Source organism: Odocoileus virginianus, chromosome 4 (assembly GCF_023699985.2).
Source record: "Odocoileus virginianus isolate 20LAN1187 ecotype Illinois chromosome 4, Ovbor_1.2, whole genome shotgun sequence".
NCBI classification, from domain to species: domain Eukaryota; kingdom Metazoa; phylum Chordata; class Mammalia; order Artiodactyla; family Cervidae; genus Odocoileus; species Odocoileus virginianus.
The window spans coordinates 46,284,239-46,311,993 of NC_069677.1; the positions used below are offsets into that span (position 1 = coordinate 46,284,239).

Consider the following 27,755-nt stretch of genomic DNA (forward strand, 5'->3'; position numbering starts at 1 on the left):
CAGTTATTTTTTCAGGGAGAACCTAGCACCTGTTAAATGCTATAGGCAGATAGAGGGGAGAGGGAAGATTTCCAGTTGTTATAATCTGGGCAGAGTGAGCATTAAAGCTCAGCTCTGAACGGAATGACAGGTACGACTTCCATGAGCAGAATGTCTAAGAACATTCCAGGAAGAGTGGTTTCCCGGGCAAGAGCGCAGGCTCTGGAGTCGCTGTCTGGGGTTTCAGTTCTGGTCTCACCATTCACTAGCTGCGTGTCCTTGGGCACACAAGCCTCTCTGAGGCTCCATTTCTTTGGTTGTAAAATGAGAATAACATTATCAACCTCATAAGGTAGGGAAAGAGAAAGTGTATGTAAAGCACCCATGTAGCTCCCAGCACAGAGTAGAATGCACGGTAAATGACTGTTGACATCACTACTGTTGTACAAACAGCTTAAGGCAGGGAAACAGAAAGATTGATGTGTATTTTGACCTAGACAGGTTGCAGGGTATTGCGACACCAAACAGGAGGGGGATAGGTGTCCAGAAAGGAGGGCCGAGGCCAGAGAAAACACACATAAATATAATAAAACCAATCATTGCTCATTAAGTCCTGCTGTAAAGTACACCCTTGACACAGCAGGTGAGATTAACCTTGGAGATGCGGTCTGAATTTGCTCCTATAATCACTTCCGGGTGGGGACAGGGAGGAGGAGAGAGGATATAGTAGGCTGACATGTCAGAAGAGAGCGCTAAGGTGGCATCTCAGGTGTACCGTATATACATCCCCACCATGCTTCCTCAAGAGTAAGCTGACTGTATCCCAAGTCCAGGGTCACAGTGGATGCCTGAGGAGATGCTGCCTTCATAAGCAAGGAAGATCATCAAAGCTTGACAGGTGTTCTTAAAACACCGTGCTGGCCCACTGACATAAAACCTGTCCAGTGCTTTCATTAAAAATTATTCTGCATCTCAAGCAGTCACTGAAGCAGGAGGTTGTAATAAAATTCAATGATTTTGGATTCAACAGTATAGCTTCCCACTGTGAGAACTCAAATGTTGATTAGGTTCTGGGCAGAAGCTGGTGTGCAGAGATTGATGGTCAATCTGCAGACTCCCCTAGAGGGCAGGGGCACTTCTTGGGCAGAGACCTGGGGGACCTGAGCTCCCTTGGGCAACAGGGCCTGCCACTTGGCATGCGACACAGGAGCTACAAGCTGTGGAGGTCAGTTTGGGGAGAGAAGGGGTCCTCCTCTGGACAGGTAGAAAAAACAAAGTGTTAGTTGCTCAGTAGTGTCCAACTCTTTGAGACCCCATGGATTGAAGCCCACCAGGCCCCTCTGTCCATGGGATTCTCCAGGCAAGACTACTAGAGTGGGTTGCCATTCCCTTCTCCAGGAGATCTTCCTGACCCTGGGATTGAACCCAGATCTCCTGCATTGCAGGTAGACTTTTTATTATCTGAGCCACCAGGAAAGCCTACAGGTAGAAAAGAATCCCTCCAAATTAACTGTGAAAAGGTAATCATCAACTGATCATCTTTCTTCAAGTCTTTGCCAATGTCACCTTAGTGAGGCCCACACTGACCACCCCAACACTCCCCTTTCCCTAATGTTCTGTGTCTCTCCATAGCAGTTATCACCTTGTAATAGACTAGATAATTTGCCTGTTTTAGCTCTTTAATAATATCTGTCTACTCCATCCCCTACCCCTTCTCAATTCCAGGATGTCCATTTGTACCTCCAGCCCCTAGATGTTGAAAAAATAAAAAAGGGATTCTCTCCCTCCTCCAACTGACATATATACTTAGATCAGGTATTGAGCTTGGAGTTGGGAGTATACAGATGAACAGACCAAAGTTCCTGCCTCAAAGAACTCATGGTCAGGAAGGCAAGACAGATGAAAGTGCCAGATATGTCCACATCCTGCGAAAAGTGACCCAAGAGGTCCATACAGGATACCAGGTAAAGACTGAAGGGGTACCTAAGCCAGACTGGGGAAGCCTTTGGCTCAGTGTGACAGGGAAGGCTGCCAAAAGGGCATCCTGAAACCAAGGCTTAAAGGGCAAGGTCATTATTATCCACTGGACAGTGTGGGCAACACTTGCAAAGGCACAGACGTGTCAGCTCCATGGTTCATTTGGTGGTTAGTAGTTTGGCATGGCTGGAAGGAAGCAGAGTGTGGCAAGCAATGGCCCAAAGATCCCATTAGCCTTTAAACTAAGGGCTTTTTTTGGCTGTTGTGGACATGTTGGCCATGAAGAAGGGCAAATTCAGTGGCCACACATTTTATGGGAAATGTTACAAAGTCCAGTCCCAGCTGCCTCAGTTGCAGCCTTTGCACGGATCTGCTCCTCACTGGGTAAAGGAGTGTCTCTCCCGGAAACCGCCTTGGCCACTTGAACAAGACAGCACACAGTCCTTGGAGGCACTGATAAGCTCACCGGCTCTCTTTATCCTCTTCCTCTCCTTCAGCTGGTAGGGTTTGTGATCATGAGACAAAGGAATGGCATTCCCATCCTTGTCACATAGGACCCCACGCGAGTCACCCACGTTGGCCACAGTGAGGTCTTTATCTGATAGCAGGGCAATCAAACACGTCGTACCTGCAAGACAGAAGAGACAGGCCACATGGGCGGTCAGCGGCGCTTGGAGCTTAAGCTGCTTCTCGAGGTTACTGGCGTCTTCAGGCGTTAACACTGCTCCTGCTGGGTCAGCATCTGACTCCCGCCACTCCGGGAAGGAGGGCTGTTCACTTCAACAACACTGATCAGATCTGACAGTCAATTTTCTTAACCATGTTGGAGTGTCACTGAAATCGGCTAGGATAAGATTATCATTTTCCCAAATCATTGTTGTCTCTGGTTCTCTTGATTTAAGTGCATATCACACTTAAAAAGATTAGGAGAGAATCAGAATTGGCTTGAAGCTTCAGACAATGGATACTTATTTTCTGCTTCTTGTTGGTGCTTAGGTTCTGTGAAATCCCAGTTGAAAGTGGGTAGAATGGGGGGTGGGCTCTCGCTGAGAGCACCTGGACAGACCAGCAGATGACAGATGGTAACAACCAGATCCTGTGGAGCCAGGGGCATAGCCTATGCAAACTAGTCTACACAGAGTCTGAGAGCAAAGACCAGTGGCCAGAAATAGGTCGGCTCCAGGGTGTGATGTGGCAGACCATCAGGGGAGAGGCAGGAAAACCTACTGGGATGAGGGAAATGACACCTAGGCCAATAGGAGGTGGGGACTGGAGGTGGTCAGAGTCAGAAGGGAAGTAAGAGTGAAGAGCTGTTTGCCTGGGGCTACAAAGACACAAAAGGACACGTTCCTTTTCCTCAAACTCTTCCTGGAACAAGAATGGATAAAAGCAATAGAACTACAGAGTCTGGTCCAGTTGGAGGTTGTCCTTCTTACCTGCCCATTACCCTCTCTTCAGCCCCTCACGTTTCTCCTCCCTGACTTCTGACAGTGTCACTAAATATGCAAACACCTGCTGAAACGCACAATCCATTAAGCTCTTGCTTCAAACTGATAATGACCTTCCTTGTTAAAATTATGCATCAATTAGTCTTCATTAATATTTAACCTCCTCATTAAGAAGGTCATATTCCATAACAGAATGTAAGTTGCATCTAAACAGCTCTTTCTCTTCATAGAACAATAGCAAAGGCTGAATTCTTAAATAGACATAAAGAATAAATACAGGTTGATATCAAGAGGGAGGAGAATAATCAGTATATTCAGCTATTACATAGGTCTATTCGAAATTCCATTCTAAAGCCTGTGTAGCTCAAAAGTGCCTTGATTAGAAAGGGAAACGCATGAAATGTTGGTCGTCTCAGGATGTCTGATATGAAAGGCCTTGTGAAAGGAAAAAAGACTAATCTCAGGATTATCAAAGCAAATCACAAATCTTTCATCTTAAAAAACTGTAAGAATGAAAATGTAACCATAAGAACAATCCATATGATTAGAAATTGTTATTCTTAGTTTTTGATATTAGTTGCATTCTGGTGTTAAACTGGCCTCACTTTGTCTTCAAGCATCTGCTTGTGTTAACCTGTTGATCACAATGACAGCACAAATTCTCCTAGAAGGCAGACTCTCAGAAGTTTGAAAGGTGAAATGGAGACACTACGTTATTGGGGTATTACATGGTTTGGGGGCATTATTTAACTCAAAGACCCCTTTCTCCTCTAGCTTAGTGCACTTTGAGAAATCATAGCCCAGAAAGGGCTTTGAGGTCCCCATATGAGGGAAGCAAAAGGATCCACTTGGATGAGCTATGAGCCCCTTCCACACCCCCATTTCAGTCACAGCAGCTCTATATCCATTGTTATCTTAATTGAGCTGCCATGTATCTTTTTTTTTTTTTTTTTAAAGAGAGAGGTCATACCTATGGTCAGAAAAAAAAATTGAGATTTAATTGTATATGGGTTAAAAAACCCCGAAGGCTTTTAAGTAGGATAGTGATATGATGAGATCTGTGTTTTATAAGATGACACCAGTGGCTTTGCGGAAGGTAAACTGGAAGCAGGGAGAACTGGGAGAGTTCGTGAGAATCTGAAATACTGTAGTAAACAAAAGGATTGAGGATCAGAGACAGATCATTGAAGATCAGAAGGGACAGGTGATAGAGAATAAGGAAATACAGGAGAGGGGAGAATTCAGGATAATGTCCTGGTGTCTAGAAAGCAGTGGGGAGGGGCACTGGGTGCTCCATGGACGAGCACTTAAGGAAACGTCTGCGTGGGCTTCTGGGAGAGGCTTTCTCTCTCACCGAAGGAGACGCCAAGCAGAACACAACCCGTCTCTTTGGCCTTGCGTGGCTCCTGTGTTTCCTGGGGCTGTGGCAGCCATGTACCAGGAGCGGCTACCGCTCAGATCAAGGCTCTGTGCCCAAGAGGAGCAGCCAAGGGGTGAGGGACCTGAGCCCTGAGACATCACAGGACTTCCGAACCAGCCCAGACTCACCCTGCTCTTGTTCTGGGAGACACCAAGTGTCCTTCCTCTTTAAGGCCTTTTATGTTGGGTTGTGTTGTCATTTCTTCTCGTGGCACCTAACTGGTTCAAAGGCTCATAGTTCAGTAAGGGCGTTTCTGGGTGAGAGATTTAGTGTGACTGCTTTGCTTCACTCACACATGAAGATTCATGGCTTGCTAACTTCTCTGTCAAGAACACAATCCCATTGTTTCTATGGGTCAATAAAATCTACCTCCTGATGTGGATTTCAGGAATGCACTGCTTTGAGAAAGTGGAAACTGCCTGTGACAACAATAGACTCTTAGATCGGACAAAAGGGGTGAGCCCCAGATGGCAGAATGAGAGCTGCAGGCAGCCTTGAGGATCACTGAAATGTTACCATTCTCCCTCCCCAGAAACCTGCCTGTGTCCTGGGGGGAGGCCCACGCGTGATCGAAAACAAAACACGATGCTTCACTGTAAACAACTTATTGTTTGGACTTTGCAGTCTTAGCTCAGGATTATAAGAGATAATTTATAATCTAATCTTACAGAATAGCAGAATGCAATACCTTGTGGTTGAGAAAAATGCCAGAAAAACATTATGCCCAAGAGGAAACATGCCAAGCCTTTTGTCATCGGGCCTCTGTGTTCCCTCTGCCTAGCATAGAGCCTGGTCCTTGACACTGGCTGATGTGCACGTGGTGATGATTCAGTTCAAGCGTGATATCTTCAGAGGCCTTCTTTGACGGGGGAATCGAATTTCCTCTTGATGTCCTTTATTGCCCTCAGAACACATAAGTATGTAAATATCTTATTTCTTGAAGCAGTTTATTTAACACCAATCTTCCCCTGTACAACATAAACTACACAAGAGTAAGACGATCACCTGCTTGTTCTGCCTCCTGTAATGCTGGAGTCTAGAGTACTGCAGACCTCAGTATTTGCTGAATAAACAAATTAACAGAGGAGTGATAAAGAATCACACACTCTCTTTGGTCCTGATCGAATATTACGCTAAGCACCCACCGTCTTGCTCTGAGTGTATCAAATCAGTTCAATAGCACACTGGACAACATCTTCTAGACATTGCCACAGCAGGGAGACACCCAACTGCAGCAAAATGCATTTTATACACTGATCAAAACGTAAGGACCCCCCTGTACATGTATAGGCATGCTCATAGGCACACTGTTAGCAAGTAGGTGGAAGTCCAGCCTAGGCTTGGCCCCAGCTCTTTCCTCCAGTCCAGGCTTCTGGGCCAATGCAAATGAAACATGGGTAGGGTGCCCATCCTCAACAGCTTCCAAAGCCATGGCACACTGGGAAGCAATAAATGCATCATGGTGACCATTACATGAGCAACCTGTGTCTACTTCTGACCTCCATGTGTACTTCAGCAAAGCAGGCACGCTTTTGTGTTGTTCTATTAATTCTTGTTTTCCTTAGTGAAGAACACACAAAGGCCAATTATTCATTAGACTATTCCTCTAAACCAGCATGTTCTCTCTTCATTTAACTTCTAGGCTGCAAAGTAAAAGTACACAAGAAAATCTGTTCTGGACTTATCTAAATATTTTTATTGGCTAACATTATTCAGTGAATTCACCTGATGAGTTGAGCTGGAGAAAAATGTAAATCTTAATGAGGGATAAGTAGTTTGGGACATCTCAGCCATCTTTTAAAACCCTAATTTAAAACGTTCCTGGTTAAACTAATAACAAAGTAGTAATAGTTTGTTCAGTACTACGAATGCCACTAGTGTTAGGCACTCGGTCGTGTCTGACTCTTTGCGACTCCATGGACTGTAGCCCGCCTGGCAAAGAATACTGGAGTGGGTAGCTGTTCCCTCCTTCAGGGGAGCTTTCCAACCCAGGGATCGAACCTGGGTATCCCACACTTAGGCAAATTCTTTACCGTCTAAGCCACTAGGGAAGCCCATGAACCCACAAACACACTTGCAGTTGATTTCCTGACACCTTATGGTGGAGAAGAGGTAGCTATTATCTTCAATTTAAGCAGATGAGAAAAATGCGACTCAGAATTCAAGTGTCATATCCATGATTACATGACTCAGTGCATATGTACTGAAAGACCAAATTGACTAAAAAACCAGGGAATCCAGAATTATTATTAGTAATAATAACAATGATAGACCTACTCCTTATGCATTTTACTATAATGCTAAACATTTTATTTATATTATGTAACTTAATCTGCACTACCTATAAGGCATAATTATCTCCATCTTACAGATGGGGAAACTAGATCCCAGACAGTACAGCAATCTGCCCAAGTCACTCACGTGGACTGTCTGATTCCCTGGGCCAAACCTTTGATAACTGGCACTCCCTTGCTCTAAACTGTTCTCTTCCACCCACCTCCAAGAACGAACGACTTCTGTAACCAGTTTCTGCATTTCTGTGTTTTGAATAGTCCCCATCAACTTGCCCCCTTTTGTAGTATAAACTAGTGCATGTTACAGAAATGTTTGTAAACCATAAGAAATTCTGATTAGTGTGATATGAATTTCCTTTCATATAACTGTAAGTCTGGATTAACTTAAAGCTGATATATTTCAAATTCTCAATAATGATCAATCAGAAAGTATCTGAACTTCTGCAGGTAAAAAGCAAGCGACTTGGATTAGCTTTACATCCTTTCCAGCTTGAATATTTTGCTGGTTTTGAAGAGGAACTGCAAACTCCTATGCCTTCAGGTATAAGAAAAAGCTTATGACCCTCTTGGAGTAGCTTTACCCCTGTACTTTTGACAGGATCCTGGGTTCTGAAGATGCTTTTCTACTCTAAGAATGGGCAAGCATGAAGATAAGAGACAAGTGACACCAGATTTCAGTGCTGGGTCCACAGCAAGCAGTGGCAGGGCTGGTGGCAAGCTAGAGAATGCATGCTAATGGGGCAGCATTTCCTCTGCAAGGAAAACGGCTGCCAGAGGGGAATGTAATAGTTATTCAATGTAAACAGTTATTCAGATTTTTCAAGAGAAGCTGTTTTTATGTGAACTCTGACTTATAATGTTGACCAATTTTACTACAACGCAGGCCACACCCTGCTATATTTAAAATGGATAACCAACAAGGTCCTACTGTATGGCACAGGGAACTCTGCTCAGTCTAGATGGGAGGAGAATTCGGGGGAGAATGGATACATGTATATGTATGGCTGAGTCCCTCTGCTGTCCACTGGAAACTATCACAACATTGTTAATCGGCTATCCTCCAAAATAAAACAAAAAGTTAAAAAAAATAAAAATAATACAGATATCAACAATTAAAAAAAAATGCACGCCAAACAGTAGGTCAAATGATTCTTTGACCCATTAGACTGGCAACTTCTTTTTGACCCAGGGTGACACCTTATTCACTGCAGTATTCTTATCACAGTGCTTCCTACCCTGCACAGACCCTAATGTTGGGAGGGATGCTAAGGACTGAAGTGGTGGTAAGGAAAGTGGGGGTGCTTATTGATACACAACTTATACTAATTGTAGTATTTATACAATTCACACCTTTGTCCTATGTAAATACATATACTCTGATTTTTTGAAAAATATTAGCAGAGTTATGCAGTCGATGGGATGTTAGACCACTTTGTTTTCTTCTTTACACTTTTCTGCATTAAGATGAATTTAACGTTACTTAAAACCACAAATTAATCACAATGTTTCAGAAGGCATATCCTATAAATTATTCACAACATTTCAGAAAGTATATCCACTGCATGAAGCAAAGTATCCAAGCCATAAAACAGAAAAAGCAGAACTGACAGTCGTGGTAGTAGCATGGTACAGGTAGAAAAAAGACACAGAGGAATAGCAGTAACAAATGATGACAGCACCATTGTCGACAGACGGTCAAGTTCAAATTCAGATCTGAGCACCAGTCATCATCCATCAAGGACTCAGTGACAGACCAGTGAACCTCAGCTGCCTTCAGGCTCCCCCTGCACAGCTTCATCTCACCTCTGAGCAGGGCTATCTACAATTTCTACTCAGAGCAAAACACCCAGCCCTGAAAGTGAAGGTCAAAGTGTTCGTCTTTCAGTCATGTCCAACTGCGACCCCATGGACTGTAGCCCAGCAGGCTGCTCTGTCCATGGGATTCTCCAGGCAAGAATACTGGAATGGCAGCCATTCCCTTCTCAAGGGGATCTTCCCAACCCAGGGGTCGAATCCACGTCTCCCACACTGCAGGCAGATTCTTTAGTGCCTGAGCTACCAGGGAAGCTCCACTCAGCCCTGAGTCCCCATCAAAACTAATACCATCAACCCCTTGCACTCCTCTCCCCCTCTTCCTGTATGCAGACAGCTATGATTTAAAAAACTGGAGTAATGAGAATCCCTATTTTATGCAAGTTCAGCTTACTGCAACATCTTGTGTGCCTGACACTGCAGTTTCACTTTTTCTGGTGAGGGAGTGTGAGGCTGGGCTGAGTGGAGAAAGCCGGATGTGATGGGCTGGGTGCGATTAGTCGGAGCTTGCATGCTTCAAAGCAGTGGATGTTTTCCCAAACAGCGAGGCCCCAGACAGTGAACGCCACTCGCTCAAGCTAATAGTGATTTCCCTCTGTGACAGAAAGTCTTTTGTAAGAGAATTTTTAAATTTTCCTTTTTTTTTTCTTCAGAAAAGAGAGAAAGAAATTGGGAGATAAGTGGAGAAGAAAGGAAGGAAATGGACACATACATAGGAGGAGAGAGAGGGAGAAGGGGAGAGAGAATGAATGAATATTTCGGTGAAGGTGTTACAGCTGCCTAAAAGCCATTCATTATACACAGCAAAGGAGAATCAACACATTCATATGATAAGGGAAGATAGGTTTATCTTAAAAAGGTTTGACAATGAATGTGAGTTCAATAACACAATTCCAGAGCCTAGATGACATCAAGGCCTGGTAACTGACAGAAATTATATTGGTGTGCAACATATTGGAAAAAGAGCAGGCAAAGCCAGCCATTAATGAAAGCATTACAGGGAATGATAAGATCACTGTCGGCAGGGGCTTCTAGCCCCGACCTCCCACAGCCAATATTGTGATGAGCCCTGAAACACAGATAAAGGGCCAGGCAGCTTGCAGATAAGGCTCCTGGGCCCCATCCCCCGTCTGCACAATCTCTAAATCCGCCAAAGTTTGACTTGCTCAGAGCCTGCTCACCAGTCTTGTAATTGTTAATGCCACGGCAGAGACACATCTGTCGGGACAATCCATTGTCTGAAGAACTAAAGAGTAAGCTCTGATCTTTCCTTCTTTATTCCTTTTCTCTCATTATTGCCTGAGTCTTTGCACCCCCTGCTCTAAATCCTCAGGCCCTCTTTAGATTTTCTATATTAATGTGCATGGGTGGGGCTACTAAGTTAATAGTAATTAACTTTTCAAACTATAAGTCAATAAGCCTACTGTAATGAGTCTTGTGAGAGTCTGAAAGCTATTTTATGCTATAAGAGCCTTCAATGGAAAGCAATTAGAGATCTACATGCAGAGAGACACGTGTGAGCCAAATTGTGAGAGCTGCTATATACTGCCCATGCACCATGAAAGCAAGTGGAAGTGTTAGTGCTCAGTCGTGTTTGACTCTTTGCGACCCTGTGGACTGTAGCTCACTAGGCTCCTCTGTCCATGGAATTCTCCAGGGAAGAATACTAGAGTGGATAGCCATTCCCCTCTCCAGGGGATTGATCTTGATCCAGGGATCGACGCTGGGTCTCCCACATTGCAGGGAGATTCTTTACCATCTGAGCTACCAGGGAAGCCCCCATTTGCCATGTGCAGAGGTAATATCTTTAATTCTAACAGCCTATGGGGTACTGTTGTCCCCATTTTACAGATGATAAAACTGAGATTAAAAGATCAGCCCAAGATTATGCGGCTAAGTGAGGGACAGAATTTAACTAGTCTGTTGCCTGAGTGTTGCTTTCAACCTTGAAGTAGGCTGTGGCTAGCCCATGGTTCTTGTATCTGTGCAAACCAGATGTCTTTTTTTTTTTTTTTCCATTTATTTTTATTAGTTGGAGGCTAATTACTTTACATCATTACAGTAGTTTTTGTTATACATTGAAATGAATTAGCCATGGATTTACATGTATTCCCCATCCCAGTCCCCCCTCCCACCTCCCTCTCCACCTGATCCCTCTGGGTCTTCCCAGTGCACCAGGCCCAAGCACTTGTCTCATGTACCCAACCTGGGCTGGTTATCTGTTTCACCCTAGATAATATACATGTTTCAATGCTGTTCTCTTGAAACATCCCACCCTCGCCTTCTCCCAGTGTCCACAAGTCTGTTCTATACATCTGAGTCTCTTTTTCTGTTTTGCATATAGGGTTATCGTTACCATCTTTTCTAAAGTCCATATATATGTGTTAGTATACTGTAATGGTCTTTATCTTTCTGGCTTACTTTGCTCTGTATAATGGGCTCCAGTTTCATCCATCTCATTAGAACTGATTCAAATGAATTCTTTTTAATGGCTGAGTAATATTCCATGGTGTATATGTACCACAGCTTCCTCATCCATTCGTCTGCTGATGGGCATCTGGGTTGCTTCCATGCCCTGGCTATGATAAACAGTGCTGCGATGAACATTGGGGTGCACATGTCTCTTTCAGATCCAAACCAGATGTCTTAAGGCATCTCTTCCTTAAGAGATTTTTAAGGTTTATTACCATCCTCATAAAAGGGCTGTAATACATGTTCAAGTTGACAACGACTACAGTGTGAACAGTGCCTCCTAGAACCTGTGGGCAAACATGCATGGTGATGTGGGCAACCCTGGGCTATAGCCTGGCCCCGCCACCCCACGCCCCCTGTCCCGGGAGGGAAGAGACCAGAGGAGAGGGTCGCTCAGTGAGGAATTTCAGCAGAACAGCTGAACATAAGAGGTTTTCAACTTCACGTGAAGACTAGCAGTAGTCCAAAAGCCCAAACTGGAAGAGTGAAATACGGGCAGCAACACACGTGAGCAACACCGGAGTATTACCGGGAGCACATTAAGGCCTTCTCCCATCAAGGCCTGAAGTGTTGGTACTAAGAAGGCAAACTATCTCCGAGGCTTTCCAAACAGAGCGAGCAGTGATAGGACACACCACATAGGGAGGGAGGCTCATGCGAGCACCCCCACAACACGGCACCCTTTCGGTCCTCCTTTATAACCCAAGCTGTCTCAACTTCCCCTCATCACATGCTGGAGGGCATGAATGACACTGTGTGAGAAAAAATGTTCTATTACCAATTGTAATTTTCTTTTCCTCTCTGAGACTTCTGCATAAGCAAAAATATCAGCCATTGAGTTTGACACTGGCTGACTGTGAGGCAATCAGTTTGATGGCAAATTCTATTATTTTAAATCCTAGGTAGTCTAATTCCAGATTTACGCTTATTTGGGCTCTTCCTTGGCAGACATACAGTAATTAATAAAATGACAAGAAGAAATAAGAAACCATGTACAAGTGCCAGAAAGGTCTTTTCCACAAATGAGCTGTGCTATCCTAAATAAGATAATCTATTTTACGGGGGACGGAGGTTAGGGTTAGGGTGTGTGATCTGTCACTTCAGTCATGTTGGACTCTTTGCGACCCTATGGACTATAGTCCTCCAGGCTTCTCTGTCAATGGGATTCTCCAGGCAAAAATACTGGGCTGGGTTGCCATGCCTCCTCCAGAGGATCTACCCAACCCAGGGATCGAACCCACGTCTCCTGCATGGCAGGTGGATTTTTTACCCACTGAGCCACCTCAGTAATTCAAACTTTTAGAATCTGATGGAGTATTCATTAAATTTTCACACTTCACCAAAGTTAACATTATAGATACGTTATCTGATGCTCTTGAATAGCATTTTAAAATTAAAGTGTTCTTCAGCTTCACATGTAGTAGTTCAGTGTGGACATGTTCAAGAGTCACCTCCTGCTAAACTGGTCACATACTGGGGAGTCTTAGAAAACCACAGCAGCAGCAGATCCTCCCTCATACTTTAGGAGCCTCCATCTTCCTCTCCAACGTGACTATTTTGAGGTATGAGTAAACACACACGCTTTTCTGAAACTCATTAACATCCTGCTCATTACTCTGACTGACATTTAGTTCAGATGATAACATGCTGCTGAAATTAATTTCTAATTACATAATCACAACCTAGATTCTAAGTTCTGTGTCTTTTAACGGTAAATAAAATCAATTTCATGGTTCTTTGATTCTTCCTACATAAGTCAGAGATGCACTACTATATTTTTTCATGTCTTCATGTTATATCAGAATTCTTCAGTGAGATATTTCATTTCTTTTTAGGGCTCCCAGCCCTAAATTACAAGTACTGTTTCTGCTTCTTTATGAATGCTATGGGAACGAGGTACAATACGAACTTCTGAAATTGAGCTTTATTAAAAGGGGCATTTGCTTTTTAATAAAAGGCAGAGAGAGCAAAGAGAAGAAGGCTGGGAATAAGAGGTGCCGCCTGATTCATCTGGTGCTCTGGTGCTCGGCAGAGATTTGCACTTTCTTTGACCTTTTCTTTTTTTCCCCCAGCGCAGCATCGACCCTTCTCCCTCTTCTTTCCATTAAAAACAAACCTGATCTTTGACGTTATTAAGTTGGAGCTCCCCTGGTGGCTCAGGCAGTAAAGAATCTGCCTGAAATGCAGGAGACCCAAGTTTGATCCCTGGTTCGGGAAGATCCCCTGGAGAAGGAAAAGGCAACCCACTTCAGTATTCTTGTCTGGAGAATTTCAACCACAGAGGAGCTTGATGGGCTACATTCCATTAGGTCTCAAAGAATCGGACACAACTGGAAGTTATTCAATTATATTTACTTAAATTACCATATAGCTAGCTACCTACCTACCTACATATGTGTGCATGTGTGTGGGTGTGGGTGTGTTGGAAGGATGACGTCTGGAGATATTAATGGAAATTTCTGCCCCATGTGAGGACAGAACTCTCTTTCACTCAATGTGAGGCACTCGTCCCAGGGAAGATTAGGAGTACTGTGGCTGAAGTGCAAGGAGACAGAAGTAGTCAGATTTAGCTTCTGAGGTTCAAGGAGACTGGAACTCACAAAAAGACAACGTTCTCAAGAGAAAAATCTTCCTGAGCATCCATCAGCCTTGGTTCTTGGATAAACCACAGGTCTATGAAGGTGGAGCAAGTTTTCCTGCCCACAACTGCCCTCTTCCTGCTCCCCTGACATGTAAGGCTGGGCAGGCAGGAAGGTTGTGATGGGGGGAGGTGGAGGGAAGACAGAATCTTTGATGTGTGGAGCTCCAAGAATTATATGGTGCTCAAAGCACAAGAGACTAGACCTTGCTTTCCAGGGTAGAGCCCAAGAGATCAGAAACCTCTGCCCCAGTGTAGAGAGGCAATGGCTGAATGAACCCACTTGGACAGCCCAGTGTGGAGCAGAGGGGACAGCTGAGGACTGCTGGGCTTGTCCTGAGGGAGCAAAGACACCTCTCAGGAGGATAAGACACTTCCAACCACAGGTCATGGAGACCCTGGGTCATCCCTCAAGTGCCAGGATAGTAACAACAACCTGATACATAGATCACTCATGGAGGAAAGGGGTGTGAGCACATGGCTCAACTTGGTATTTACACTTAAGAACCTGAGGAAAAATCAGGAAATTACATCATGTATCTGCTAATGAATATGGCAAGATTTTAGTAACAGATCCAATATGGACTCAAGATCTGTTACATTCAGTTCTATGGAGACAAATAAAGTTAAATTTCACGTTTATTTTGTAGCTGTGTAATATGTGTGTGTGTGTGTGTGTGTGTGTGTGTGTGTGTGCATGCGCGCATCTGCTTGTTTATTGGCTATCTGTCACACATTGCACGTGTTAAATTTTACCCTGACTTCTGTTCAGTTCAGTCGCTCAGTAGTGTCTGACTCTGCGATCCCATGGACTTCAGCAGGCCAGGCTTCCTTGTCCATCATCAACTCCCAGAGCTTGCTGAAGCCTCATGTCCATCGAGTTGGTGATGACATCCAACCATCTCATCCTCTATTGTCTCCTTCCCCTCCTGCCTTCAATCTTTCCCAGCATCAGGGTCTTTTCAAATGAGTCAGTTCTTCACATCAGGTGGCCAAATGGATGCCACCATCTGGAGTTTCAGATTCAGCATCAATCCTTCCAATGAATATTCAGGACTGATTTCCTTTAGGATGGACTGATTTGATTTCCTTGCAGTCCAAGGGACTCTCAAGAGTCTTCTCCAACACCACAGTTCAAAAGCATCAATTCTTTGGCATTCAGCTTTCTTTATAGTCCAACTCTGACATCCATACATGACTACAGGGAAAATCATAGTTTTGACTAGACGGACCTTTGTTAGCAAAGTAATGTCTCTGCTTTTTACCCTGACTTGGGCATTATGAAATCAGCTAGTACCAACAATGTTTGACAACCAAACAAGACTTCCTTGGGCACTGAGTTAGTTATCACATATCTGAATTACTGTATTACTGTGTTAGTCACTCAGTCGTATCCAACTCTTTGCAACCCCATGAACTGCAGCCCCCACCAGGCTCCTCTGTCCATGGAATTTTCATGCAAGAATACTGGAGTGGGTAGCCATTCCCTTGTCCATTAACATATACCTATTACAAAGGAATTCCAGATGGAAGGTGAAATTGTTTCCAAAGCCAAATTTGCCATTGTGAAGCACACCACTGGTAGGTTGTGCAGCTACACATAAGTTAATTTTCAAATGATCTTTTCCATTCAAACAGAACACAGTCACTTATATCCCCACTTTAAAGGACAAAATAAAAGTTGTACAGTTATATTTATTTAGGATAATTAAAACAAATCTGATTTGGGGCTAATTTGATTCAATAAAGATTAATTCTCCAGTTTGTTTTTGGTTCAGTGGACTACAAAACTGACTCTAAATCGATGTCTCCAGGAAGGCTGCGTCCTCAAAGATCTGATAAAATCCTGACTTTAATTCCATCTGGCCCATGCCCAAAAGTGATATCCCATCTCTATACCTACAGCCAAGAATATCCAACCATATTCCTACATGATAATGACCATCTTTCTTCTCTTTCTTCTCATACCTCTATGACCTGTACCTAATAATAATAAGATTGGAAGTGTGTGTGTGTTGACTAAATAGTTGTATGGCCTTTGTCCCCTTATTCTGTGCCTGTGAATGCATGTGTGCATGCTAAGTCGCTTCAGTCATGGCCTACTCTTTGCTACCCGATGGACTGTATCCCTCTAGGCTCCTCTGTCCATGTGATTCTCCAGACATGAACACTGGTATGGGTTGCCATATTCTGCGCCTACTGTGTATAAGTTACTAGGTTTGGTGCGGGAACAATAAAGATGAACAAGATACATTCCTTAACCCCCAGCACTTACTGCCCAATGGCAAGATGGAATTAGACACTTAGGATCCAGTATGGTAAATGCTGTGACACTGCTGTGAGTGGAGGAGGAAATGGCAGCCCACTCCAGTATTCTTGCCTGGAGAATCCCATGGTTACAAAAGAGTCTGGCAGGCTACAGTCCAGGGGGTCACAAAGAGTTGGACATGACTGAAGTGACTTGGCACGCATGTGCTATGAGAGCTGGGATTGTGGATGGGGGTGACGGCAGAGGGGGCATGGCTCAGGCTAGGGAGATGCTGGGTGGTGAGGAGATATGCAGGGAGCATGACTGGGAAGACGTGAAGCCTGAACTCTCTTGAAGATGCAACAGGGTAAGGAATTCGTGTAACCCAATTTGGTTCTTGGCACAAGGAGGAGTTAAAGAATGAATCTGTAGGGTAAAAATGGATGATGAGAGTAGCCCTCTGAAGGAGATTTCTTTATAGTTCATTTCAAACAAAGACTAGGACAAACACTTGTTTATACTCTAACCTGATAATGCCAATTCTTGAATTTTTTTCCTAAGGAAATAATCTGAGATATGAACCGAGCTTCATATATAAGGATTGACCTCACAGAATTTAAACAATACAATAGAAATAACCAAAACGAAGATATATAACACATCATGAAATATTCAAATAATAAAAGCACTCCAAGGACATTAAATAGTGTTTCTGAATACACTGTGCTTGTAAGTGAAAAATAAAAACTGTACATAAATTTCTTTATAACACATTAGCATTTTATTTGGTAACATATATAAAATATTTCAATTGCTATTACTTCAATAAATACATGTGTGTAAATGTATGCAGAAAAATTTAGAAGGAAACAAAAATAGATTATTAAATAGATTATTAAAGTTCATTAAAGTTTTTTAAAAAGATTGTTCTGAATTTCCCTCAATTTTATTCATTAATGTGACTCATTTATAGAAATTATTTCACTTTTTATCAATGTCAGTGCTTTTTACTTTCTTGTTCCTTGATGTTATTAGGCACTTCTATCCTTCCCACTGAGGGTCTTCTGTTATGGTCTACACAATGACTTGACTGGATTTTTAGTTAAGCTATTTGATTTTACTCACTGAACCAACTTGTTAACTAACAAGACTGGGGCTATGCCTCCACTGGTTCCATGTTGGCTGATGGCTAATATAGCTCTAGAAAAAGAAGGAACAGTGTCAGGGGGGCACCAAGCCCCAGACTCACGATGGGTGGGGCTCAGAATGCTCCACGTTTGTGACACCACACTTGTGTGACACCATCATCCTACAGGATTAGATGCTGTTGCTCACAAAGTGAGAAGGGATGACTTGCAGGGCAGGAAGAGGCTATTTATGACACATTTCCTGCACAGGAAGTCTTGACCAGGGAGAGCCAGTTCCCCAAAGAAGTGGCTTGGGGAGGTTAGGTTTATTCTTGTCCAAGCAGGTGGTTAGGTCTGTTCCTGCTCAGACCATTGCTGAGTGGGTGTCACATTACAGGAAGTGAGGCTGATGAGGGGAGAGGGGGAAGGAGGGGAGGACAGCAGACAAAGGAAGAGTCTCAAGATACTTGCACCTCAAGTCACAAAGGAAATGTCATTAACTAAACAAGTTACAGTGGGCCAGGCACTCTGCTTGCGGCTCACACATGCCTGACTTTATTTTACTTTATTTTCACAAAAATCCTGCAAGGTGTGCCTTGTTATCATCACTATCACCATCATCCCCATCTCTCCATTCTACAGATAAGACACAAGAGGCTCACCAAGGTCACACAGCTTCTGGGTGGAAGCATTGGAAATTGAACCCAGATCTGACACCCTCAATCAGGCTTTAAAAATATTCTCTAAGAAAATTGAATCAGGAGTGTGACAAGGAAGCAGTCAGTTTTGTGAGCAAACAGCTTTATTTTAGGATACTTCAAAGTTTATATTTGCCTACACTGAGGAACAATACAGGGAAATACACAAACCAGATATTCACAGAAGCCTTTCTCGCACAGTATACAAATGATTTATAAAATATTTTTAAAAACCGTTTTCTAATTCATGACTGAGTTGGAAGATGAGTATGTGATTTTCCTGGAGGCTAGAAGCAACATGAAGGTGAAAAGCCCAAGGAGTGAGTAAGGGAGAAAGATCCGCTCAGGTCGGTAAAGAGTAAGGAGATTCTACAATTAATTAGAGAACATTGGGCTCTAAGTAGGTTAAAATCCCCTCTTGACCCCTGACTGCTTAATCTGTGAACTGCAGGAGACATCTTTTGAACTGGAAAATAAGACTCCACCAAGGAGCATAACCTCCATTTATTTAAACACTGCTTTCAGGATCGCTACAAGGTCTTCCCTCCAGTTGATGGCTGAGAAGTGGAGCTTCTCACAGCCACACTGCCCTTCTGCTCCAACCCTAAGTTGAACTGGTTTCTGAAGGCAGTTTCTTTTCATTTGTCTCCAGTCTATTTTCCAGGCAAATGTGATGAAGTCACCTCTGACTTGAATACAAAACGAGGTGGTTAAACATTAAGCACGATTCATGGAATTGAATTTTGCCTAAAAGGGCTTCCCTGGTAGCTCAGCTGGTAAAGAATCTGCCTGAGATGCAGGTGATCCCAGTTCAATTCCTGGGTCAGGAAGATCCCCTGACTGAGCAACTGATGGACATACCCCTCACCTCTGCATCCCAAACAAGCTTGGCCTGGTGACACATGGGGTCACAGATAGCCAGACAAGACCGAGTGACTCAACAACAACAAAAGCCACACACACTGCCCTAACTCCAGTATTCTTGGGCTCCCCTGGTGGCTCAGCTGGTAAAGAACCCGCCTGCGACAGGTTCAATCCCTGGGTTGGGAAGATCCCCTGGAGGAGGGCACAGGAACTCACTCCAGTATTCTTGCCTGGAGAATCCCACGGACAGAGAAGCCTGGCAGGGTCTACAATCCATGAGGCCGCAAAGAGCTGGACGTGACTGAGCGACTAAGCACAAGGTTGTTAAACATTAAGCACGATTCATGGAGATTCATCGAATTCTGTCTAGGGCTCTTGCAAGGGGACTGCTGCTCTTTACCTACTTCCTGGAGTTCCTGAATGAGCAAAAAGTCTGTAGGAGCGTTGCTCACGCTGAGCTGGTTGTGGGTTTACCGACTGCACAAAACTGGTAGGCAGCAGGGACCTTAGGTGGGAAGGCACGTGGTTTCAGTGTTGGTTTGGCCTCATACAGCCTCTGAAAGTGCTCTAAACCCCAGGGTGGCACTGTCGTAGACTTGCTGGGTTCCTACCAGTCTGGCTGAGTTTATAAATGATGATTATTTAGCCTCTGAACTCCTCTGCTAGCTGGCCCAGAGGCGAGAGTTATTCATTCATTTAGAAGGCTTTTAACAAGCATTTTCTGCTGTGCTAGGCATTCTGATAGGAGCTGGGGACTCAAACAAAAGATGCAGTCTCTAAGTGAAGTAGTCAGAAGGAAGAGAATAGAAAAACAATTCTATGATGGTTGGAAGTTGAGAGAGGAAACCACAGAAACCTACCTACAATCATATGAGGAGCAGGTGTTTAAGCTGAGTTCTGGCTGATGAATAGAAGTTAGCAGACAAAGTTGGTGGGGGATGGGGGGTGGGGAGGAAGGCTTGGACTGCGTGTGTGTGTCTGTGTGTGTGTCCTCCATGTGTCTATGTATGGGGTGGGGAGAGTTGAATAAATGAATGAAAGGGGACTTTTTTTTCTCTCCTTCACTAGAGAAAGACTTTTAAAATATTCTTTTATTGTGATGATGAGTAGGACATCTGATTTAACATGAGTCCAAATGTATCAAATCTCAATATGGAAATTAGTGACACTAAGAAATGTCAAAGCTCTCAAACGTTGCTGAGTTGCAAATATGATTATATAGACCCACATGCTGTTTAAGAAAATTATGTTCAGAAAGAAAACACAATAAAGAAGCAAATTCCCAACTTGACTTTAGAATGTTCACAAATCATCCATACTACTTAATTAATAGTAAAGACTCTCACCATATGCTAGAGTACGCCATTTCAGCACTGTAGATAGTCAATTACTGTACTTAATTTTGCTCTATTTTCAATTCATATGTTTAATCTTATAGAGAGTTAGGGAACATGTGCTCTTACTCGCTTGCAAATAGAATGTGTAATGGGAAATCCCCAGCCTTGAAGAATTTAAATCAATAGCACATGTTGTATCATCCCTTGTTATGATGGCTGGCTGACACCCAGCTGTGGAGTTCTGAAAAAGGAGTCGAGTGTCTAAGCACCACTTATTAACTAAATCTCCAACGCTATGGTTTAAAAACAATTCTACAAGTACTATGTATCGTACTTCAAAATCTTGACAACAATTGCTGAACTGTCACTCCTTGAAGAAATATCTTAATGTAAAGAAGAAAGTAAAAGGCTATTCAGAGTTAAAAGAATGCATTTCACTAAGCACCAAGCCATTGGCTAGCTAACACTTTTTAAAGTAGGATCATGAACTCTGGCAAATTCTTATTGCCTTAGGATACACAAACGGCATAATCCATCTTAGACACAAATCCAGTAGATATATACTCAGTTTCCAAAAGGAGTATATATTGTTTGAGATCCAGGACCAATTTTCCGGAAGTCAGTGTTTAAAGATCTGAATCCGATTTTATCATTTATATTGGAGAAGTTTAAATCAGGCTCCATTTTGCTCAGCAGATGGGATGCAGTTTCGTTCAATGCTTTGTACCTAAATTTACCAAATGGTAGAAATTTACAATATGATGAGGTATGAGCTTCATAAAATTCAAGAGAGAAACTGAATGTTGGAAGTGCCAATGCGGAACAGCTTCAAATGAAAAAAATCCATGACGCCTCCTGATGGCTTCCCCACTCAGTCACCCTGCTTTCTAAGAGGGCAGGGCATTAAGAACCTGGATCATTTTTTCCTGGAGAGTTCCCAGGGCAGTCTCCTAAGTGATGAAAGGTGGAACTGCTGAAGAAAATGGAAGGATATTTGCATGACTTTCAGACTAATTACTGAAGAAGAAAACTGGGTTACAAAATATACCAAGAAAATATGCTTATGATTAAGAATGAAAAGATATAAGGATAGAATCAACTTTGCTTTTTAAAAGAAAATAAAACTCTTAAATATACTTGTTGTTATATGCCACCTAAAACTAGCCCTCTACTGAAAATGTATCTGAGGTGATGTGACTTAGTCTCTTGCTGAAGAAATGGACACAAGAATAAAAGTGTTAACCACTTGTATCTTGGCAGGAAAAATGACTTCACACTTACAACCTTAATGCAATCCCTTAAAATCATGGATCTCTGCTCTGAAAGTGCCCTTGAATTTGCAACATTAAATGGATGTGGAATGCCCTGATGGGTGACAACAGGTTGATAATGACTAGGCAAAGAGACTGAAGGAAACATGAAAAAGGAGAAAAAACATAGGTAAACAAGAAGGAATCTGTACTCTGCATCAAAAACTCCCCCAAGGTCTGCAGTGTCTTAAGTAGCCCTGGCTTGCCTTAACCAAACTCTACGACTATCTAGGTAAAATTCATCATTTACTGAAAGATAATTACAGCTAATGTTTATTGAGTACCCACTTTGTACCAAGCATTGTTCTAGTACTTTAAATGCATTAATTCCCATAGTCCTCACAGTGTGCGCACGCGCACACACACACACACACACACATGTATGTATGCTCAGTTCAGTTGCTCAGTCATGTCTGACTCTTTGCAACCCTATGGACTGCAGCATGCCAGGCCTCCCTGTCTATCGCCAGCTCCTGGAGCTTACCCAAACTCATGTCCATTGAGTCAGTGATGCCATCCAACCATCTCATCCTCTGTTATCCCCTTCTCCTCCTGCTCTCAATTTTTCCCAGCATCAGGGTCTTTTCAAATGAGTCAGCTCTTCGCATGAGGTGGCCAAAGTATTGGAGTTTCAGCTTTAGCATCAGTCCTTCCAATGAACACCCAGGGCTGATCTCCTTTAGGATGGACTGGTTGGATCTCCTTGCAGTCCAAGGGACTCTCAAGAGTCTTCTCCAACACCACAGTTCAAAAGCAGCAATTCTTTGGTGCTCAGCTTTCTTCACAGTCCAACTCTCACATCCATACATGACTATTGGAAAAACCGTAGCCTTGACTAGACTGACCTTTGTTGGCAAAGTAATGTCTCTGGTTTTTAATATGCTATCTAGGTTGGTCATAACTTTCCTTCCAAGGAGTAAGGGTCTTTTAATTTCATGGCTGCAGTCACCATCTGCAGTGATTTTGGAGCCCAAAAAAATAGTCTGACACTGTTTCCACTGTCTCCCCATCTATTTGCCATGAAGTTATGGGACCGGATGCCATGATCTTAGTTTTCTGAATGTTGAGTTTTAAGCCAACTTTTCACTCTTCTCTTTCACTTTCATCAAGAGGCTCTTTAGTTCTTCTTCACTTTCTTCCATCAAGGGTGGCGTCATCTGCATATGAGGTTATTGATATTTCTCCTGGCAATCTTGATTCCAGCTTGTGCTTCTTTCAGCCCAGCGTTTCTCATGATGTACTCTGTATATAGGTTAAATAAGCAGGGTGACAATATACAGCCTTGACGTACTCCTTTTCCTATTTGGAACCAGTCTGTTGTTCCATGTCCAGTTCTAATCGTTGCTTCCTGACCTGCATACAGATTTCTCAAGAGGCAGGTCAGGTGGTCTGGTATTCCCATCTCTTTCAGAATTTTCCACAGTTTATTGTGATCCACACACTCAAAGGCTTTGGCATAGTCAATAAAGCAGAAATAGATGATTGCTTTTTCGATGATCCAGCAGATGTTGGCAATTTGATCTCTGGTTCCTCTGCCTTTTCTAAAACCAGCTTGAACATCTGGAAGTTCACGGTTCACGCATTGCTGAAGCCTGGCTTGGAGAATTTTGAGCATTACTTTGCTAGTGTGTGAGATGAGTGCAATTGTGCAGTAGTTTGAGCATTCTTTGGCACTGCCCATGAACAGTATGCATGCTTAGTCATGTCCAACTCTTGCGATCCTATAGACTGCAGCCCACCAATTTCCTCTGTCCATGGGATTGTGCAGGCAAGAATACTGGAGTGGGTTGTCATTTCCTCCTCCATGGGATCTTCCTGATCCCAGGGACTGAATCCTCACCTTCCATGTCTCCTGCATTGGCAGGCAGATTCTTTACCACTGCGCTACCTGCGAAGCCCAAGTATTTCTCTATCAACAACTAAAAGAAGCTGGATCGTGCCTTTAAATTATGAGACACAACCAGCTGTCTGCACTTGTGAAGACAGTCAAAACCACTTTCTAGTTACTTGAAAGCAATGGTTACTTCTCTCAGAATTAGCTATTTCCCCTTTTGGCCAAGGGGCCCTGTACCATATAAATCATGAAAACTCTATATGTGTTACATCAAGTTTTAGAGATTCCTGCATTGCCAGCCACTTCCTTTAATTTAGGTTCCTTACCTATTCAATAAGCAGAAGCAAGCTCAGGCAATCTGTGAGGTGTCTTAATTTTGTCTCAAAGGACCTCATCGTCTCTTTCCTCCTTGGAGGTGGCAGTGGGGTTGGGGTAGGGACTTTAATCCCATCCCCTAGAACCCAACACTTTAAGACTTCTCTGCCTACTAAACCACTATATTCAGGTCTGTTTGCACAAGCAATGCTCCAAGCCTCCAAAATCTCCCACTTTTCTGACTCTTCATCTCCACCGCTCCCACCTAGGATTGCTATTACCTTAGTGTGAAGAGCCTAGGTGTTAGGCGAACACTGAGTGTTAGAAAGTTGATCTACAGACACTAGGTCAGGAATCTGCAATGCAATCCTCAAGCCCTTGTAATAAAATTCTGAATCACTTTGGGTATTTACAAATTGCTCAGGAGTGTGACCTACTGAGTGATGGACAATGAACCAAAGTGAGAGTAGGAACTCTTTGAAATATTGGAATACCCAACCCAACAGGAGCGACTGGATGCAATTCCATTGCTTCCACTTATGGGGAAAGGGCCTGGCTCCACTTTACCCATTTGGATAAATCTACTGACACTACTATAAGAAAGTACTTTAAAAACTGACCTCTTGTGGGGCTTCCCTGGTGGTCCAGTGTCTAAGAGTCCATGCTCCCAATGCAGGGGGCCCAAGTTTGAACCCTGGTCAGGGAACTAAGAGACATGGATTTGATCCCTGGGTCAGGAAAATGCCCTGGAGAAGGAAATGGCAACCCACTCCACTATTCTTGCCTGGGAAATCCCATGGACAGAGGAGCCTGGCGGGGCTACAGTCCATGGAGTTGCAAAGAGTCAGACACGCCTGAGTGACTAAACAACAACAAAAACTAACACAGGGAACGAAATCCCACATGCTGCAACTAAAAATCCCATACGCCACAACAAAGATCGAAGATCCCTCTTGCCGCAGCAAAAACTCAGCTCAGGCCCCCGCAAAAAACAAAAAAAGACCTTTTGTGTTCAAGCCCTAAAATAAAATGGGCTGGGGGTAAATTAGAGTGGGAAGAGAGACAAGGAGGAAGAAAGGCCAGCTCTGTTGGATTCCACTCTTCTCTCCCCATTTTCTCCCTGGGCAGAGAAAGATGCTAGCAAAGCCCCACCCTTGTTGCCCTATTTCACACTCCATGGCCCCCACAAATGCACTGTTGGGGATGCAACAGCGCCATCAGCAGGTGGGCTAAATCGGCTGACCCCTAATCACAGGGCAACACCAGGATGCAGAACACACGGCTACCATCAACAAAAACAGGGAAGAGCTGTTCTGCCAGAGAGTGATGGGAAGAACTGGAGCTTTAGATTGGACAGCCGAGCTTCGCCATCTAGTTAAATACCCTCAGGCAAGTGATCCAAGCTCTCTGGTTTCATCAGTACACAGCAATGCCTGAGAAATTATCTGGCACAGTCTCTGCTCAGTGGGTGTTTGCTCCCAGTGTTTTTCTTTCCAGATCATTACAAGATCACCCTTACCGCCAGCTTGCACCTGTGGTATCTTCCAGAACTTTCTGCCTTCACTAAACTTCTTGCCTGATCACACAGATAAAGGGCATTTGGTTCTTCCCAGAAACACAAACTTCTTACCTGCCTGAATTCCTGCTGGAAGGGACCTGGTCATCTAGTCTGTGACTGTAGTTTATGAAGGTACAGAAACAGAACAGGGGTGAATCATTTTGGGTCCCATTTCAGGAGGGAGCCTGGAATATAGTCTTTATGGTCAAGCCTACTTGCCTAAGATTTCTTTCTCCTGTTCTTTTACTCAAAGTCTGGTTTGTCATCCCAATTCTTTTCTAAAGTCTGATGAATTACACCAAAGGAATGACCTCTGCAAACCTTTCCTTCTGGCTCAAAGGGGGGCTGTTCCTATAACCTGTATGATGATTGGTAAGTGCATTAGGGGCTGCCTTTCTTTCATTTCATGTAATTTAGGATTTTGATGTGTGGATTATGCTTATGGCGAGGCCATATATAGCTCTGAAAAACACATTAGGAAGCAAAAATGTTGGAAGCCTGGGCCCATCCACGAGTCTGACTTTGACTGGTAGTTCTCTAAACACCTAAATTCCTACTGTTGTATCTCTCTCTCTGGAAAAGAAAAAAAACAAAACTATTTGGCCCCACCAGGTCTTACTTGTGGCACACGGGACCTTCAATCTTCATTGTGGCATGCATGATCTCTTAGTTGCAGTGTGTGGGATCTAGTTCCCTGACCAGGGATCAAACCTGGTCCCCTGCATTGAAGGCATGGAGTCTTAGTCACTCGACCACCAGGGAAGTCCCACCCACTTCTGTATCTCTTGATAACAGATATGACTGTAATGGTGACAGGAAGCAACTGCTGATTGGTAAATGGAGAAGTTATCATAAAAGGGAAAACAGAGTCTGGAAGGTTTTATTTGAGATTGGCATGAAACAGCTAACAGTGTGGTCTCATGGTGTCAGTGGGCAAGAACTCAAGAAAGTATCCCAAGCCTCCAGGGGTCAGGTTGGGCACAGTCTTTTTTCCATCGTTTCCCAGGACCTCAGGGAGGCCCTAGGGTGGGAGTGGCAGGGGTCCTGATACCAGGAATCAAGTCACATCCTTTTGTAAAACCACCACCGAGGCAGAGGTTCAAGTCTCATTCTCTTTAGGTTTCTCTTCGCCAGTACTGCCATAAATCCTAGCAGAACAGCCAGGAGGGGAGAAATGCTATGGAGTGTGTGTTAGTTAAGGGTGATGGTAGAAGGGGAGAGTGAGGCGGTAGTTTCCACAAAATGGTTTGTATGAAACTGAACTCCTGGGGTTAGCAATAAACAGCAAGGTCAAGCAAGGGCAATATATTAAAATTCTCTTCTGGGCGAGGTGGGGCTGATAAGAAAGTACTTTTAGAGATTATTTTGAAGTATCTTTTATGTTTTCAGCTACTACTTTTGATGTTAATAATGGAAACTAAATATATCCTTCCTACATATGGCTTTCTTCTCTTAATGCTTTCAGGTGCCTTATTTATTTGAATTTCACGATATACTTCTAAGGCAGGCAGTCTGATTTCATACGATTCCATCTTGGCATCATTAGTGGAAATCATTAAGCTTTGAAGTGAGATGGGCAAGGGTTTCACATTTTAGTTCCTTATTTACCAGTTGTGTGTCCCTGACCTTGGCAAGCTATCAGCCCTCTGAAACTCAACTTCATTTGTTCACTCAGTCTGGCTCCTCCTTATAACTGCCTGAGAGGGTGCTCCAGAGGATACAAGGAGATAACCTCTGTAAAACACTGGCCACAATGAGCGATCAGTGATTGCTATTTCCCCTTGTGTGAGATGGCAAATCCACAGTTGCCCTCACATGCCAGCTGCCCTCAGACTGCACGCTGAGGTTTTTGTTTTCTGTGTGCTGGCTCTGACAGTAGAATTGAGATGGGTGAACACTAAACAAATGATCACTAGAAATGCTTATGGCACTGAGTGTAACAAAAACCACAAGTCCATTGAATGTGATGAATGAGACGTCTGTTTGTACAGATGACCTCCCTGAATCCACAGACCAGAGTTCATCAAGATTACCGCTATCACATGGAGCCGTGTGTTAAAGAGTACAATCTCACCAATTAAAAATGTGTAGGGTGTACATACTGACAGTCTGTCAGCATCCTGATAACTTTTTATTAATGAGGGTCTCAGACTTAGGGCGCCCCCTCCATTGCGTGTCTGGGAGAACCTTCCTGGCTTTGGTATCATGTAGCCCTAGCACACACATACCCGTTTACTCATGTGGGGGAGATGGCAGGAAAAGGGATGGCTATCAGCCTCTGCAGGATGGACGATCTGCTTCTGGATTTCTGGGTCACACCTCCTTTCCTTTCTTCCTCTGTCTCTGCTCCGTGTCTTTTTCCAGTCCACTTTGCAGACGTGTGTCCTCTACCAGTTCCCCAGGATTCTGTCCTTGGGTCCCTAT

General features: G+C 43.6%; 1 protein-coding gene across 1 annotated transcript in view; it reads right to left on the reverse strand.

Annotated features, from left to right (window-relative positions):
• Positions 1-27,755, reverse strand: part of PPM1L (protein phosphatase, Mg2+/Mn2+ dependent 1L) — a 319,652-nt gene that overhangs the window by 11,609 nt on the left and 280,288 nt on the right. Inside the window, exon 3 of the mRNA XM_070466500.1 lies at positions 2,423-2,584. Coding sequence (XP_070322601.1) covers positions 2,423-2,584 — 162 coding nt within the window. The remainder of the gene's footprint in view (positions 1-2,422; positions 2,585-27,755) is intronic.